The sequence below is a fragment of the Cydia strobilella genome, chromosome 26, assembly GCF_947568885.1.
Source record: "Cydia strobilella chromosome 26, ilCydStro3.1, whole genome shotgun sequence".
NCBI classification, from domain to species: Eukaryota; Metazoa; Arthropoda; class Insecta; order Lepidoptera; family Tortricidae; genus Cydia; species Cydia strobilella.
This window is the reverse complement of record NC_086066.1, coordinates 2751730-2770113: the sequence shown is the minus strand read 5'-3', so window position 1 is coordinate 2770113 and position 18384 is coordinate 2751730. Positions and strand designations below refer to the sequence as shown.

Sequence of the window (18384 nt, the reverse complement as noted above, 5' to 3'; positions counted from 1 at the left end):
TCTTTTAAAATTATGGCTTCAGCCCAGTGGGACTATTTCGCCAGTATCAAGGTATTAAGAGGTTTAAAAACGACAAAAATTGTACGGTTGTACAAGACAGTGTACGGTGATTTGTTAGCTCTTGTAAATCGATAGCTAGACTTTACAAGAAGCACGTGGACTACCGGCCGTTGACTCCAAGATGGTGGTTAAACGCGCTTCAAAATTAATTCTCCATTCACTGCACACTACCACATTAGTTTACTGTATAATAAGCTATCGATATTACACTTTAAACAATATTAATGAGCAAAAACAAAGTAATTAATCACGATGCTAACTATCAAGATGGCGCTCGAACCGGAAGTCCCTTTCTTATTTCGATAATTAAGTATTTTAGACAACAATTACATCAATATTAAAATTACATGGTAAAATAACGTCCTGGGGTCAGTTTCTCAAAAGCTTGTAACTTGTAATAATTGTGCAAATATTGACCATAATTTACATTATGAGCATTTTGACCATCTACTACTGCTGACAAATTTAAGGCTATGACATTTTACCTATTTCTAACATCTGATCATTCATAATTTTAAAACTAACAGGGGACTTACACTAAATTGGCAGTAAATAAGAACCAAAAAAACTATACTCATCCTTTTCTTTTGGGTGCTAGTACTAGTGTAAGACAAAGATAGTATGATTCTCTCTGTCTATATTTGAAATGAGACAGTCCTTTGACAAAGTATACTTACTTACGGTACTTACGGGATTTCGCCTGCCTGTGACCACGAACGTAACGTCACGTTCGAAACGTCAGGCCATAAATAAACGTAAGTTTGTACGCGATTAAGTCTGGTATTAGTTTTAAAATTATCTGAGCATTCGTTTGCCTCGCTTTGCCTAGTCTACTGTGAGTTCATACAAAATATTTATTTTCATGTACAGTCGCCATCAGATATACTAAGACTTGGTCCTCATACGTGCCAAAAGCTCTAAACAGCTTTCCCAGAGATTTAATTGAAGATATAAATAGGAAACCTAGTAATATTAAGGCTATTGTTAAAAAAGCGCTGATAGACATAAATGTATAAAGACTAGCATGTAAAATATTTAATTAAAATTTAATAATGTAAGCAGGGGTTGCATCCCCATACCCCTTAGCCCATATAATATTAAACATATAAGATTAGAGCTAGGAATATTGTAATTCTTGTTCCTTATGAAAAATAAACAGTTAATTTTTTTTTTTTTTTATATATTGTAGCGGCCAAGGTGTTCACAAATATCTGAACACGCCGCTATTGTCAAGGCGCTAGAGGGCATGTTCAGATATTTTTGAGTACCTCGGCCGCTCCGATATATCTGATGGCGACTGTAAGTATATAATCTGTCAGACTGACAATAAACTAATGCAAGGACGCGACCACACTGCTTTTACGTAAATGTGGGTTACCTACTTAGTTAAAATTTCGACTTTTCTGACAAGAATATAAAGTTAATTATCTGTGGTAACGCTGTTGAGATATTATTGCAATATTTGACTGGTTAGATACCAGTGTATTTCTGACAGGTAATGTGTTAGTAGAGATACATGGAAATTGTTCCACCGACAAGAGCTAGGCTCTTAAATTAATGATGATGATGATGAATGTGTTAGTGATCCGAAATGTGTAAAGATATTATAAACCGACTGCTATATAAGTTTGGCAAACTGAGCGTTCAAATTTAAATGCTATCCTAACTGTTAACATATTTTTGGCAAATGAAACGATAGCCACTTTATGAGCACCTTAATTGTATACCAACTTCTGCTGCTGACTGTACAAGCGGATGTCACTTTTTGACAGCTTTGGTTAGAAAGGGACTTCCACTTGTATTACAAGCTACAAGCTTTTGAGAAACAGGCCCCTGGAGTATTCCATGTAATTTTATCAGTACATACAAACGCGAGTTATCTGGATTAAGTGTCTTCGATTTTTTCTGTGACTGACGAGAAAACACTGACACCGTTTGACTCAGGCGGTTGGCAAAGACGTTGCGCGGTAGTTTTCTAGTATAGTTTGGCAATCTATTTCAAGGCAAATACAAAGCAAGACAAATAAAAAAAATGCATTTTTTTTTAAATTTGCCACCTTTTTCTACTAACAAAGTGGGTTTGCCAGATAATAGATACGTCCTCGAAACGTCGGAGGTAAATTTAAAAACTTAACTAGACGCGATTAAGTCCCGTTCTGATAAATAATAATGAGATAATAGATGATTTTTTTTTGTATTTCCAAGACTTCAAACACATAACTTTATGCCAGCCGCCCTAGTTGTGGTAAACCTATAAATGAATATTTTTCTACTACATATATCTACCGAAAAGTTGCGTTTGCACTGGAAACAATCAAATGAAATCCCGACAGATTCGTCGCAGGTAGTATGTAAAGCCCCTTGTTTGTATATTAACAGACGGGCGTACCGGACCGCGACCTTGGTCCGGTCAGAGGCCTGTTCGATGGTCTGTAAGGTGGTCAGCCGTACGTGAGTACGACAGCTATAAGTGAGAGCGAGAAAGATATTTTGACAGGACCAAGGCCGCGGTGCTGTACGTCCGTATGTTACGGCTTTAAGTGGGGCCGTAAATGCCGGTCTGGATGAGAAGAACGGGCAAGAAGCTCGGTGGCTTAGTGGTCGAGGGGGCGATAGCTCTTCACACCCTCTAGGCGCGCGCGGCGCCGCTCCGACGGCGTGGCGCCTTTCACCTTCAAATAAAGCTTTTTGTTAAAATTTCAAATTAAAGAAATAAGTTTTTGACAAAAATTACATTTTTGGTACAAGCTTTTATCGCTTACTGTACTTTTCTTTCCACTGGCAACTAATACTCATCAAGACAATTCTAAGAACAAATCCAAACACAACGAGGTAGCGTTGTTTTATCACGGAGTCCCTATGGCCACCTCCGGCCTCCATCGTCAGATCAGCTGGATTGAATAGTGGGAACTGGTTCTAATTTAGCTTGCAAGATTTAACCCAGACTAACATACCTACTAAATAACATGTCAAGTTTAATAAGAGCTTGTGAAGTTTAATAAAGAAAATACTTACTTTAGAAATTATGTGAGATTTTGCAGTAGTGTCTGGGACGTAAGACGCCGCTTGCTCCTGAAAATAGGAAATAATTATTTTTTTATAGTTATCTAAATGGGGTTGGCAAATGTCAAAGGTTTGCATAGGTGGCGCCAGCATATATACGATGGCAAACTCTATGACTGCATGTAACGTTTCGAAATCACATTTCGAATATATGTAAAATAGCATTCAGGAATTTAGGGTTTGTACTAAGGATGGCTAATGGATTCACAAATATGAAGGCTATAACATCTCTGTATAATGCGTTGGTTAGAAGCCAGTTAGAGTACAATGCTGAAATATGGGCTCCACACGAAGCAAAGTATATTTGTATGTTAGAGCGGGTACAGAATAAGTTTATTAGGTATATGTATATGAGGCAATACGGCGTATACCCGTTTTATCCGCTGATGTATCCGACATTGTTTATTTCAGGCATGGTCAGATACAATACAATCAGCTGAAAGTCAGAAGGGAGCTAGCACTCGTTACATATATCTTTAAGCTGCTCAGCGGTAAGATATACAATGCGGATATATTGGGGTCGGTGGGTATTTGTGTTCCGCGCACTTGCGGGGCGCGCCGTCAGCCCGGGCTGCTGGCCGTGCGCCGTGCCGCGCGGGCGCACCAAGCTGCTGCGCGAGGCGCCGATGACGCGCGCCGTGCGTACCCTGAACCTCAGTCATAGCCACGCATATAGACCTATTCTCATGTACGATGAGTGAATTCACAAAAGTAGCATTATTAACTCTTTGTTATATTGAAATAGGTAGTTAAAAAATGATTTGTTAGATATAGGTACTTGTATTTTGTATGTGTATATATTTAATTTTTTGCTAAATTATCGCATTGGGTTCATCCCGTAATGATAATTGTATGTGTGGAAAAAAAAATGAGAGGACAACCCTTCGCGCCTACATTTGTTATATTTTCCGCCTTTTCCTACTGATGGAAATGGCTTGCCAAAGTATATAGAGCTGTCTCTAGTTTTGTTATAGGAGATTTTGATTAAAAGGCTAGCAGGCCACCAAATTCCAAAAAAAAAAACAAGAATTTGACACAATTCTAGGGATTGACATGAAAACCTATGCTGGTGCTATTTGTAAAATACTTCGACCGGGCAACCGCGGCAAACCAATTGTTAAAGTGCGATTCCTCGTTTTCGGTCATATTCATTTAAGGTTTACCAACAATTGTTGACATCAATACATTAATAACGTACTAAGCTAATACATGTAAGGAGTGGTGTCACAATTACTTACAGGTAAACACCGCATGCATAACAAATATAAGTAAACAACTATAGAAATACCTAAATTTAAACTTATTTTCTAATTATTTATGTTTCTAATTATTTGTGTTTTCAAGCTATAAAACGAAAAATACAATATACATTATCAAGACACTTTGTTCCGGGCAGTTCGCGTTGCAGCACTCTGTTACGTCTGCTACGAGTTTTCGTAGCAGAACGGTGTGGTGGAACGGTGGAGAACCCCAAAACATAATGCCGTATCACGACCGATATTTTGCATACTCACAGTAATTGCAGTTGCCCAGTTTTTCTCGCAATCCACGATTCGTCTTCTACCAGGTATTGTGTGCTACCCGAAAGTGGATGCCATATTAGGACAAAAGAATGTACAAACTCATAATATTACAGTTATGTTCTGGATGTCACATAAAAAGGCAACAATACCTTACCCCAAAGGACAATGCCATATCAGCATAAAGTGTATGCAATGCATACTCATAGTACTTACAGTTTCCCAATTTTCCTCGCACTCTACGACGGGGATGGGCGGCAGTTCTCGTTGCTGCACCTCATCTTCCACCACGTACTTCTGGTTGTCGAAAAGGAAGCGATCCGGGCATGATGACACATGAAACTGAAATAAATTGTTAATAAGGTGTGAGATATTAACGGGAACAGGGTACATCTTAAACGTCTGATAAACAAGCCGAAGTCTTGAGCTGACGTGCAATCTACACGGTGGCTAAATAATAAGTGCATTTCCATTGCCAGGGAGGTTTTGGGATTATACTGAGCAACTTTTACTATAGGACCAACCCGTCACATTCTTTTTTTTTTTTATATTATAGGACATTCTTACACAGATTGACTAAGTCCCGCGGTAAGCCCAAGGAGGCTTGTGTTATGGGTACTCAGACAACGTTATACCTATATAATATAATGCAGCAAAAAGTTGTATAATTAGTTGATAGTCTTACATCTAACTCTGCATCATTGATGACATGTGTCGCATTGAATGGGCATGTGGTCTTGGAGCACTTGGGGTACTGTTTCCTGCACTTCTGCAGGTGGATGTGCATTCTGTAGTGCTCTACCTGGTGCGCCTTATTGTAGGGGCACGTCATCATCTGATGCGGTTTCGGGTCTTTTATGGTGCTGGGGAAGAAAACGAAAATAACTTCTATGTTTATGTCTGTATACTGTAATTTCTATGGCTTTTATTAGACACCAAAATTCTGTCTATAGTACTATTATCTACTCTGAGATAACCAATCGGAGGTAACACTTTGCTATCTCGAAAAAAAAATTACAACCCGCATGGTGGCTGATTATTCAAAAATCCTAAAAATAAAATAAAAACAGTAAAGTAAGCCATTCCTCTATGGGATTCCCCATAAATGATGATGAACTTTCAGCATGAGTCACAACAACAATGCGTCCTGTAAAATATTACTATTTGTACAAGGATAATTACAAATTTTAAGGACTATTACAAAATTACAAGAAATACATGATTCTACATAAACCTTCCTTCCTATTCTTAACTTTTAACTTAGGGTGGTATTCCATCTGTACAATTTCTTTGTCCAATGTGTATTGCGTCTCACATTTTGCTTAATGAGAGAATAAGACGCAATGACATTGGACAAAGAAATTGGACAGCGGAAATACCAACCTTTTTTTATTTTTTTTATTTAGGTAAACAAACAGTCACTACAAGGGAAACTTAAATATAGTAGTTTTAATACTATTTACAGTATGTGTAACCAACACCGTTCACCACTTAATAAATACAATTATTTTGATTATTCGGAGCTTATATACCACTGGAGCTTAAGGCTCCGGGAGACATTGACAAAAGAAAAGTTAAGTATTATTAATACATCATACTTACTTCATACATAAACAAAGGTCCTGTATCGCCTTTTTCATCGTCATTGCATTCATTAGGGTGGTAACTGGTATCCCACCTGTCCAATATTTGATCTAATTTGTATTTGCTAGAGTTGTGCATGCACGTTTACTGAAAAGATTGCTCCCAACTAGTACAATCTCACAACTGTACTAGTTCGGTCTTTTAGTACAGTAGTACACAGAGAGAGTCAATGTTTAGTTTTAGTTCGGTCGGATGAGTCGGATCACTCGGATCGCATTGCTGTCATTTTCACTCCTCGGTCCACGCTCCCATTCTGTTTCGTTCGCGTGTAGTGTACTAAAACGTACTAAGAGCAGAATCATTAGAGAATAGTTCGGTCTAGTACAGTGGAGGGAATTGTGTCTTTTTGATTTTAGTACATGTACTACACAAGCCTAGTATTTGCATCTGACATTTTACATTAAGAGTGAGTCACAATGCACATTTGATCAAAATTGGACAGGTGGAATACAACCCTTAAAACATAATAAGATTTCTCAATTCCACTAAGGCAAATACAGATATAAGAAGTGTTGTATATCTAATTACATTAAATAATAATATAGAAATATAGATATGCTTTATTTGATAGCTCAATCGATAAGTCAATGAATTTAAGACATTGTCCTCTAGTTTAGATAGCTGGACCATGAAGGCCTAACAAGTAACAAGAAGAAAGAAACAAGCAGTTAATAGCTATTGAAAGTCACAAAATTAAGGCAAAAATTAATATGTACTTGTGATTAAAACAAGCGTTTAATAAAATGTTCGTGTTACTTACGAGTACATTGCTAAAATCTAAATTTCGACTGCACAATGAACTGAACAATTTTTCAGAAATATTTTTCGTGACGCGAGGTAGGAGGTAGGCAACAGTTGGCATACCAGTTCAGTTTGACAGTGACAGGTATGACGTGTTTATAAAGCATTACAGACGGCCGCACCGGTCCGCGACCTTGGTGCGTCAAAAATCTCTTTCTCGCTCTCACTTATAGCTGCATTCTTAACGGACCACCTACACACGATCGAACGTGCGCCGGACCGCACCGCACCTTTTTGCCTTGATCACTCGTAAATCGTAACACACCATCGCACCGCACCGCACCTTGGAGCAGTTCTAGGAATAGGTGTACTACCTATAAGAGATAGATTGATTCCACACTCACGATCGCGGCTTAACGCCGCAATTCGCGCACGAGACTCGTGCGCGAATCACGGCGCGAAGCTGCGAACGCAAGTGTGGAGCCTAGATCGCTGATTAGCGGGATGAGTGTGGAGAGCCCTTATGGCTTTTTGTGTTACTCTACTTCAGAGATTTACAGTTTTTAGATATTGTACCGCTTCCTTGGTTAAGGTGGTGAAGTCCTCCACCTGCCCATGGTATCTGGTTAGAGGACAATCAAATACCGTGTGGTGTACGGTCTGCTCGGGTGCTCCACACCGGCATACCGGTGACTCGCACCAGTTCCATTTGTGCCATAACTAAGCACAGTTCCCAACTCCGGTCCTTATCCGATTCAGCATGCACCAGACGCGTCGGGGCTCCTCAAAGCCAGCAGGTCGAGTCTTGGTATTAGGCTTGAAGACGTCGCCAGGGAGAGATCTTGATTCCCATTCAGATTCCCAGGAGTCCAGGAGTAGGTTTCACGTTGGTGCTGGGTCGTGGAATCTCAGCACTGGAGGATGGCGGAACTTAAGTCTGGTCTTTTTAAAATCTTTCTCTCCGCATTTGAGGAGGCAGTATGTGGGATAAGGCTGGTAGCCAATAGATCGGCGTGGGCTTGAGGCACCCAGAGATGAGACGCATCGTGTGATGGAGTTGGACGTCAACCAGGGAAGTGTGAGCGCTGTTCAGCCAAACGGCAGAGCTGTATTCGGCTGTCGAAAACACCAGCGACAGTGCTGAGGTCCGGAGTGTAGCTACTTTGGCACCCCAGGTAGTTCCGGTTAGCTTTTGAATGATGCTGTTGCGGGTTTTCAGTTTCGCAGACACTTTCCCAAGATGTTGTTTGAAGTTCAGGCTTCTGTCAAGAGTGACTCCCAGGTATTTGGGGTAGAAATTATGTTGCAGAGTGGTGTCCCTAAACTTCACTTTGAGCTCTTGTTTGGCCATTTCGCTGATTAGCGAACTATACTCCACACTCGCGTTCGCGGCATCGCGCCGCGTAGTTAGGAGCGGGCGTAAAGGACCCCCACACTCATGCGCGAATCGCGCATGAGTGTGGAGAGTTGCGGCTTCGCGCCGCGTAGTCTGGAGCGAGTTTGCAGTTGCACTTGAGTTGCACTCAGCTAAAATCATAGACCTAGCATTACATAGATCAGCTATACGCGTGCGCTCGAGAAGGACAAAACGTACGCAATGCGACAATATGATTGGTCGGTATATTTGTATCCCACCCCATAAACCATACCAAATACTCTGCACTTTACTTACTCTATTGGTATTGTCGCCATTGCTTGCACTGTGCTTTACTTTTGAGTGTCTTGCAAATGTCATGGTCGATTTAATAATTTTATTTTACCAATAAAATCAAGAAATTAGTACTTGAAGCTTAGGTTGGAATATCCTATTTGAAGAGTCCTTACCTTTGTTTGCTTGATATTTATGTTAAAGACTATCGAAAAGTCTGTTTTTGTTGACGATGGAGTCGTCAGCGTTACAGGGCGCAGAGAGTGTCTGCGTGAAGGCTGAGCCCTGTGAGGACGTGTGTATAAAAGAAGAGCCCATGTTTGAGGGAGTGTCTGTAAAAGCTGAGCCTGTACTGGATGATGTGTGTGTAAACGACGAGTCGCCCGGCGTGAGCGCGGCGGAGGCGCTGTACACCGATCACGTCATAAAAGATGAGCTAGTGATCGGCCCCGTGCTAGTTGAGCGGCGCGGCGTGCGCCAAGCACCAACAGGTCAGTTTGCGGGACTTGTGGGTTCTAAAAATTATAATTCTAACCTTAAAAGTTGAATAGCATGAAAAAGTTAAATATTTTGGGCTAATAGAGTTTCATTGATCCCACCCTCGTCGCCACTGAGATATATGTGGGTAGTGGGGAGCAATGAAACGCACTCGTACCGAAGCACAGCTGGTGCTGGTTTATTACTGACTTATGTATGTGTAAGGTATCGGGATGCGCGCGCGCACACATAGACATGCATACATACATATCACTAATAGAGTTGGGTTTGTAAATTAATTAACTTAGCAAAGATGATTAATCCTCTCCACTTGTAATATTTATGTCATAAGATTAAGCATAAAAGAATAATATTTAATGTTTTTTTGGAAGGGAGGGGGCGCGGTCATTTGATATGGCCGATGGCTTAAGGTTAAGGGGAGGGGAAGGGGCATACATGGATTGTCATGGATGAAACAACTTTTTCTTGCCACTCGTTACTAGAGATGCAACGAATATTCGGCCACTATTCGGTATCCGGCCTATTCGGTCACAATTTCACTATTCGGCCGAATGCCGAATAGTAGCACAGTATTCGGCCGAATACCGAATAGTACGTTAACACGTAGATAACGGTAAACGAGGGGTAAAAAAGTAAGACTTTTTAAGTCAAAATGATAACGCTCGAAAACGAAAACTAACGCAACGCAATTCAATAAGCACTGTGCAGAATAAGCCATAAGCGCAATTTCTATCAAAGACATGCCTACATTGCCTACAGCGAGCAACAAGTTGCAACTTGCACAGCGCACGCACGCGCGCGTTCGAATTTACTTTCATTTTAGGTAAAACATCTAGCCGAATATTCGGCTATTCGGCCGATGGCTCCGCCGAATATTCGGTATTCGACCAAGCCACTATTCGTTGCATCTCTAATTCTCTACTCGTTACCATGGTTACAGTCTTCTTTGGTAACTTAAACCCCTGATAATTTACAAATAACAGTCAGTGTAGGAAAGGGGACCCAAGGAAAAGAGAAAATATTTGACGAAAAGTACAAATTTCCGAACCCAACGTTTTACTATTTTGTGGTGTAAGAAATGTCAAATGAAGTATATTTTGTCATGTAACATTTTCACTAGACTTATATTGACCGGGATATAGACCGTCGGTCTACCCTCACGCGGTCTACACAACTTTGACACCCGTCCGCTATCTTCAGTCACCCGTGAACAAGATGCATGTAACTGCGTCGAAATATCGGGAGCTCATAAACAATACAAAAGGTAATCACGGTCTATGTCCCGGTCAATATAAGTCTAGTGAAACTTGGTGAAACTAACCGTGAAAAATGTTACAAAACTCTTATGTAACATTTTTCTCTAGGATCAATAATTATGGAGATAGGTGAGGTTGTAACCAACAATAGTAGTAATAGTAATAGCCATATATAGTAGTAGTTCATGCTTCTTTTTTTTTACAATTACATAAATTTCAATTATTATTGGTTTATTATTTGCTTGTCGCTTGAGCGGAAAAGGCCTCCCCCAGTTTTTCCCATTCTTTCCTATCCTGTGCTGTTCTCCACCAGTATCTGTCGAAGTTCACTAGCTCGTCTCTCCATCTTTTATTTGGTCTTTTTAGTTTTCTCGCTATTGCTATTGGTGACCATTCTGTGACACGTTTAGTCCACCAACCAACATTAGTACAAGAACATAAGTCAGTTCTGGTTTGATTGCAGTCAACCTAACACACTCCTCCTCGCTTTGCTCGTCGTCGCACCTATCTTGCCTCTGTTGCATCTCTTTTGTTTTGTATGTCAAAGGAAAGAGATGCAACACGAATATTCGCCATAAGATACAATCATAAAAAAGTAGTGTCAATTTGACATCACACCAACGATTTTTTTTTCTATATCCTGGGTACCCTGCTACACCCCAACCCAAATAACCGAATATAAATGTTAATTATCTAGTTTGCATATTAGTAGAACCAGGGGGGTGTCACTACGCAGTTTAGGTACATAGCCGGCGCGCCTCCCGGGCAGGCGTAAGGCAGTGGGCTGCCGCTGGGCTCGCACGATAGTCGTGTCACGTGGCGCTCGCGCAAAATTTAAAATACACAATGGCTTCGAAACCTAAATCTCCATCTAATCCGTATAAAACATCCTTAATTTATTGAATATTGGTTGCCCAGAAACAATATTAGGAACTGACTGACATATTTTCAAAGGAATACGGCAGTGGCATACCTACTTCCGTGAGAATCAGACATACTATCTCCGGATAAAATTTTTATGTTTACAGAATCAACGGTTGTAATTCCTACATATTTATCTTAGAAATAATAAATCAGTAGGTATAGGTACAAAAACTTGTCAAGTGACAACCCAGTGCCGACACTCACAGTTTGGTCATAAAACTGCGGCGCGCAAAGAAGATTCACGGTTCGTGCGCGGTTATAAGTTTCAGTTTTGCTTGCAGGCGGCGAGTATAGGTATAATTTTATACCTAAATCTGACTTTTGTGTAGGAGTGAATTTTCTGTACGATAGTACTATTAGTTTTTTCTGTGGTAGAACATAGTATACCTAGTTGGTTACTAAGTTCTGTTACCAGAGTTTTCACGGAATAAAAGGAAATAGGTAGCGATTTTTAATTATTCATGTATACAGTTGTAAAGCTTATTTATAAGTGATAAGCTTACAATACAACCTTATAAACATTGTTGTTCTGTATTAATTATATTAATAACGGGTCACTCACGTCAACGCAAGCTCCTGATGACATTCCTCGGTACGGAGTGAAACATGTCGAGCGTTTTTCGACTTAAAATACGTGAGTGACCCGTTATTAATATATTTAATATGTCTGTGTCTCACGGAAGTTTTGTTATTAAAATTGTTGTTCTGGTTTTGCAGAATTCCTTATATCATTCGGAAAAAGCGCTGGTGGCCTAGCGGTAAGAGCGTGCGACTTTCAATCCGGAGGTCGCGGGTTCAAACCCCGGCTTGTACCAATGAGTTTTTCGGAACTTATGTACGAAATATCATTTGATATTTACCAGTCGCTTTTCGGTGAAGGAAAACATCGTGAGGAAACCGGACTGATCCTAACAAGGCCTAGTTAGTTCCCCCTCTGGGTTGAAAGGTCAGATGGCAGTCGCTTTCGTAAAAACTATAGTGCCTACGTCGATTCTTAGGATTAGTTGTCAAGCGGACCCCAGGCTCCCAGGAGCCGTGGTAAAATGCCGGGATAACGCGAGGAAGAAGGAAGAAGGATAATTTTTGACATTGTATTTCTGTATTGTGTTTTAATGTAATAAATAATATATATAATTAACCAATAATAACATTTTCACAGATAATAAATTGATTTAATATATAGTTTACGTGGGTTTCTTAGATTAAAATACCATAGTCTACAGAGTTTTCTAAGCCTGCCTCCTGTACATACAATTGTCTAAATCTATACGTTTTCTTGCGAAACTGAAAAATATGCAATGTTTGGAGGGGAATATTTTAGGTATAAATTAGTAAAAAAAAAAATTGTGGTCACAAAATTTGCGGTAATATAGAGGCCTCATTAAAACAAGCAATTGAACCTTCTGGCAAAGTTGCAAGATTGTATTGGACACACTTTTGTAAAGTATAATTTTCATAAATTGACCGCGTGTTTACGTCTTCAGGCAATCTGGAGCTTTCCAAAGATTCCCATAAATTCTCCATCTGAACTTATATTATTATACCATGTTTTGATCATTACAAAATAAGCTATCAAACTGTGCCTAAAGTTTCTTTATTTTATAGACCGGGCTCTCAGTGAAGTTCCGTTTGCATAAAATAGCGGACCGCAGTTTGACTTCTGATCCTTATGGTCCTAGTAACCCGATGTTGCCGGGCTGAAAACTGGTGCCGTTACCCCCACTAGCCCTTTCAATTTCCCCCTTACAATTCTCATACATTCGCTATCGCTACGTGTATACTACAGTCCAAATAAAACAAACTTTTGACTTCTTGTCGCTGTCCGTCATACGTAATGTGCTCGATCGACGAATCACAAAAACGAAACGAGATTCCTATTGGCTAATGACGAAATTACCTAGCACTTACGCCGCCGCTAAGAAGTTCCTGTACCTACCTGTTCCACATCCGCATCCGCATTAATAATAAAAATTTTTTTTTTTTTATGAAATAGGAGGCAAACGAGCAGACGGATCACCTGATGGAAAGCGATTACCGCCGCCCATGGACACCCGCAACACCAGAGGGGTTGTAAGTGCGTTGCCGGCCTTTAATATAAGCCTTTTATTCAGACATGTTTTGTTTTTACAAATTTTACATTTTAGTTTATATTGTACATATCTTATCTAAACATAGTTTTACATATAATTTATCGTTTCTGACAACATCGGTTTGGTCTGTGTGCCGTTTGGCAAAGGCCTCTTCCATCCCTTTCCAATTTTCTCTATCTCTCGCCAGTCTGGTCCAGTGTCTCCCTGCGAATTTTACGATTTCGTCCTCCCACCTTATTTTTGGTGGTCCTTGTTTCCTTTTTCTATCTTTTAGGAACCACCATATAATTCTCTTACTCCATTTCTCTTTGCCCCTGATCGTATGACCTGACCACCTCCATTTGAGTGTTTTAACTTTGATGGTTACGTCTTCCACACATGTTTTAGATCTAATAACCTTGTTTCTGAATCTATCTTTCAATTTAACACCTTTGACATACTTGTAGTTTTTTTAAGTTGCTCTTTGTTAGAGTCCAAGTTTGGCTGCCGTAGGTTAAGACTGGTAAAATGCATGTATCAAACAACTTCCTCTTTGTAGCTATATTAATTTCTTTGTTCTTCATAACTTCTCTCATTGACCAGTACCGTTTCCATGCGTTAGTTGTTCTTCTAGTAATCTCTTTCTCCATCGTTATCCATGGATATTGTTTGTCCTAAGTATATGTATTCATCCACATACTCGATGGTTTCCTGGTTTACTACTATAGGTGTCTTTTTGGAGTTGGTCATTGTTTTGGTTTTTTCCGCGTTCATTCGCAGCCCCATTACCTCACTCTCGCTGGCTAGTTCCTCAAGCATACTTTCCAGATCTTTGGCTGTTTTTGCTATCAACACTAGATCGTCTGCGAAGCGTAAGTGTAAGTGTGATACCATTGATTTTAATTCCGTAATTGGGATTCCCATGCCAGTTAAGATTCCGAAAGATTCCCTCAAGCACCGCAGAGAATATTTTTGGCGAAAGAGGATCCCCTTGTCGTACTCCTTTATTTATTTTGATCTCTTCTCCCTTGCTTTCTAACTGTATTCTAGCAGTGCTCGCTTCGTAAATGTTCCTAATTACTCTAATGTAGTTCGATATTACACCTTGCTCTTTCAGGGCTTCCCAAATTTTATTATGTATGAGCGAGTCAACATCGGGTTTCTAGGAGCATAAGGAACCCCACTACAAGGATCAGAAGTCAAACTGCAGTCCACTATTTTTGCAAACCAACATCTCATTGGAGCCTGCTCTATTAAGCTTTATTTTATATTTAATCAGTTGAATACATAGTAACAGAACTTAGTGACCGACTAGTTAATATTTGTTCCAACCAGGGATGTTGCGGATGCCGTTTTTTTGACATCCGCGGACGCGGATGCGGATGCGGATTTTTAAAGGCTTACATCCGCGGATGCGGATACGGATGTCGAGATTAGGCACAAAAAAACGTCAAATATTACACTTTGTAATTTTTATTTAAAAAAAAACGAAACATAGTATTTGAACAAGAATATACGAGTAGGTGCCCCACAATCGCATTACTATAATAAAGTCCAAATAAAACAAACTTTTCACTTCTTGTCGCTGTCCGTCATAGGCTAAAGTGCTCGATCGATGAATCACAAAAACGAAACGAGATTCCTATTGGCTAATGACGAAATTACCTAGCACTTACGCCGCCGCTAAGAAGTTCCTGTATCCACCTGTTCCACATCCGCATCCACATTAAGCTCCGCATCGATTTTATGCAGATGCGGATGTTGAAAATAATGCGGAAGTTCCGCGGTTGCGGATGCGTATGCAAATATTCTGGTTCCAACAAACTATGTTACTACGAGTATTATCACCATACCTATGCTAACTTGGGGCACGTTCTACCTCAATCTGCTCCCCCTTGGCGATGGAGACGCCCAAATAATGTACTACGTTATGTTAAAATAAAGGTGAGTACCGTAAATGTTGTTTTAATCTGTTTCAGCTTTCAACCTGGGGGCAGAAGTCACGCAGTCATGTGAGATTGTCCCCGTGAGACCCCCTTTGAGGGACTGCTGTGTGAGACTGGAGCGTCTTCATGTTAAAAAACACACTGGTGACAAACCTTACAAATGTACCCAGTGTAGTTATGCTAGTGCCCTAAAAGGAAATTTTCAAGTTCATGTAAGAAATCACTCTGGCGACAAGCCTTACAAATGTGACCAGTGTAGTTATGATAGCAGTCGTAAAGGTGACTTGCAAGTCCATGTAAAGAAACACTCTGGCGACAAGCCTTACAAATGTGACCAGTGTAGTTATGCTAGTGCCCTAAAAGGAAATTTTCAAGTTCATGTAAGAAATCACTCTGGCGACAAGCCTTACAAATGTGACCAGTGTAGTTATGCATGTGCCCTAAAAGGAAATTTTCAAGTTCATGTAAGAAATCACTCTGGCGACAAGCCTTACAAATGTGACCAGTGTAGTTATGCTAGCAGTCGTAAAGGTGACTTGCAAGTCCATGTAAAGAAACACTGGCAAAAAGCCTTACAAATCTGACCAGTGTAGTTATGCTAGTGCCCTAAAAGGAAATTTTCAAGTTCATGTAAGAAATCACTCTGGCGACAAGCCTTACAAATGTGACCAGTGTAGTTATGCATGTGCCCTAAAAGGAAATTTGAATATTCATCTAAGAAAACACACTGGTGAAAAGCCTTACAAATGTGACCAGTGTAGTTATGCATCTGCCCAAAAAGGAAATATGCAAATTCATGTAAGAAATCACTCTGGCAACAAGCCTTACAAATGTAACCAGTGTAGTTATGCTAGTGCCCAAAAAGGAGTTTTGAAACGTCATGTAAGAAAACACACTGATGACAAGCCTTACAAATGTGACCACTGTAGTTATGCTAGTGCCCATAAAGGAGCTTTGAAACGTCATGTAAGAAAACACACTGGTGACAAGCCTAATATCAAACGACGACCGGTCTGCCTATGAAGCCGATGTTCGAATCCCGGTCCCGTGTTTATTTGTGTGACGACACAGATATTTGTTCCTGAGTCATGGTTGTTTTCTATGTATTTAAGTATTTATATATTATACACAATGAAATTTAGTCAGTGATCAGGAGTTGAAAAATATTAATTACCAACCTAAATAGAATTGAATTCGCGAAATCTCATGCAATTTACTTCACTGTCTAATTAATTATATCGTTAAAATTAATAAATACTGGAGACATGGAAATCCTAGTTTTATTGAAGGGAAGTAGGTATAGGTGCGATTTGGCGGGAAATTTGACAATGACAAATTAACAGCTTTATTGCTCATAATTTAGTTTTTTTATGGCGGTTACTTTGGAAAAATGTTTTTAAACTCTTTAGACTAAACCATTGGTAAGGTGACCTTAAATTAAAATTTGATTTCAAATTAAAAAATTAGGTATGATAAAAAATAATTTACAATTGTATTAATGCTACATAAATGTGACCACCGTAGATGACTCAATTAGAAAAATTAGTTCCTGATCACTGATTAAATTTCTTCGTATATATATATATGTATATTGTTGTCTGAGTACCCACAACACAAGCCTTCTTGAGCTTACCATGGCGCTTAGTCAAATTGTGTAAAAAAATCCTATAATAAATGTGACCTGCAATTTGGAAGTTCACGTAAGAAAACACAATGGTGACAGGCGAGTAGATTTTCAAACATGCCAGATCGCCATCAAACTTACTCGGCGATTTTAAAAGTACTCTACTGAGTATTTTACTCAATAAACGAGTTCTTTGCTCATAATGAAGACTGTAATATGTTAGTTAAATTAGTTACATAATAGTTTTTTTATAGAATATTATCAAAGAGTAGGAAATTTCCAATAAAACGTCCTTACTTGCAGAATTGTATCTCTCTTTTTTTAATCTCTCTGTTCTTTAATTGTTTAAGTTAACACGTAATATAACCCCACCCTAACAACCATTTTCGGTCGCCGTTACGACACGGTGTAGACACATCTTGCGTCGACACCGTCTTTTCCGGTCACAAAACGGTCGCAGTGTGGTCGCCGTTACGTCGTCGTTACCAAAATGGGGAAGGCTCGACACAGACACATTTCAGTCACAAAGTGTCGTCGCCGTGTGCACACATTGTTACCAGTTTGCGACTAGTTATCCCAAAATCATTCGGTCATTTTGTTCGTTTCAAATGGGAACTGTCAGATGGAAATATACTTAAATAAAAATAAACAAGTGACAAACGCCATCGATAAGAAGGATTTACAAGACGTAAGTATTTATTGTTTGCATTTATATTACATTATGGTTTTAAATACTATGGGAAATTAAACTGCTCGAGTGATTTGATTAACTAGGTGTAATTTTATCAACGCGCCACCTCATTATTTTAGTTTAGCCAGAAATGAAATTATTTACTTCTCAGTGCATGTGTTCATAACTACATTATTTGATGCAATTTTAGTGCTCCGATGCATATACTATACCTAAATAATAAAAATAACGCTTTACATACTACTAAACTTGGTAATTATGATGTAAAAATATGGTTTAAGGCTGAGAAAAATTCCAGTCACAAAGTAGTCGCAATGTTACGACTCTGTGTAGACACTGTGTAGACATATGTCAAAAGTAGTAACAAAGTTACTGGATTTGCAAAATGGCTCCTTGTACTCATTTGTTTTCAGATCAGTGTTGCCAGATCGTACCTTTTATTTACGTACTTTTTGAATAGCATATGTACTTAAAACGTACCCCGCCCAAAACCGTACTAAAATCGTACTTTTTGGCTAAACCGCACATTTTAGTACGATTTTACGTACTTTTCGTATGAGCGGTTCAAAAATATGCTATAATGGCGTAGAAATAATAGTGACAGACCAAAAAAGTACGATTTATTTGCGTAAAAATTTGTGACTTTTTGTTTTGGTATTTCTGTGCCTTACTATTTTGCATATTAATACTGTTCCTTTTG

The 18384-nt window shown here is 39.3% G+C and overlaps 2 protein-coding genes across 2 annotated transcripts; one reads left to right on the top strand and one right to left on the bottom strand.

Annotated features, from left to right (window-relative positions):
* Positions 1–949: 949 nt before the first annotated feature.
* On the bottom strand, positions 950–7160 carry LOC134753398 (gametocyte-specific factor 1-like). Its single transcript, XM_063689287.1, has 5 exons — positions 7048–7160; positions 5329–5506; positions 4860–4985; positions 3076–3132; positions 950–2732 (listed from the first exon to the last, which is right to left on the bottom strand). The coding sequence occupies exons 1-5, from the start codon at positions 7053–7055 to the stop codon at positions 2655–2657; spliced, it is 447 nt and encodes a 148-aa protein (XP_063545357.1). The 5' UTR covers positions 7056–7160; the 3' UTR covers positions 950–2654.
* Positions 7161–8735: 1575 nt separating this feature from the next.
* LOC134753397 (zinc finger protein 782-like) lies at positions 8736–17199 on the top strand. Its single transcript, XM_063689286.1, has 3 exons — positions 8736–9167; positions 15403–15900; positions 16238–17199. Exons 1-3 carry the CDS (start codon positions 8909–8911, stop codon positions 16390–16392), a joined length of 912 nt encoding a protein of 303 aa, XP_063545356.1. The 5' UTR covers positions 8736–8908; the 3' UTR covers positions 16393–17199.
* Positions 17200–18384: the final 1185 nt, after the last annotated feature.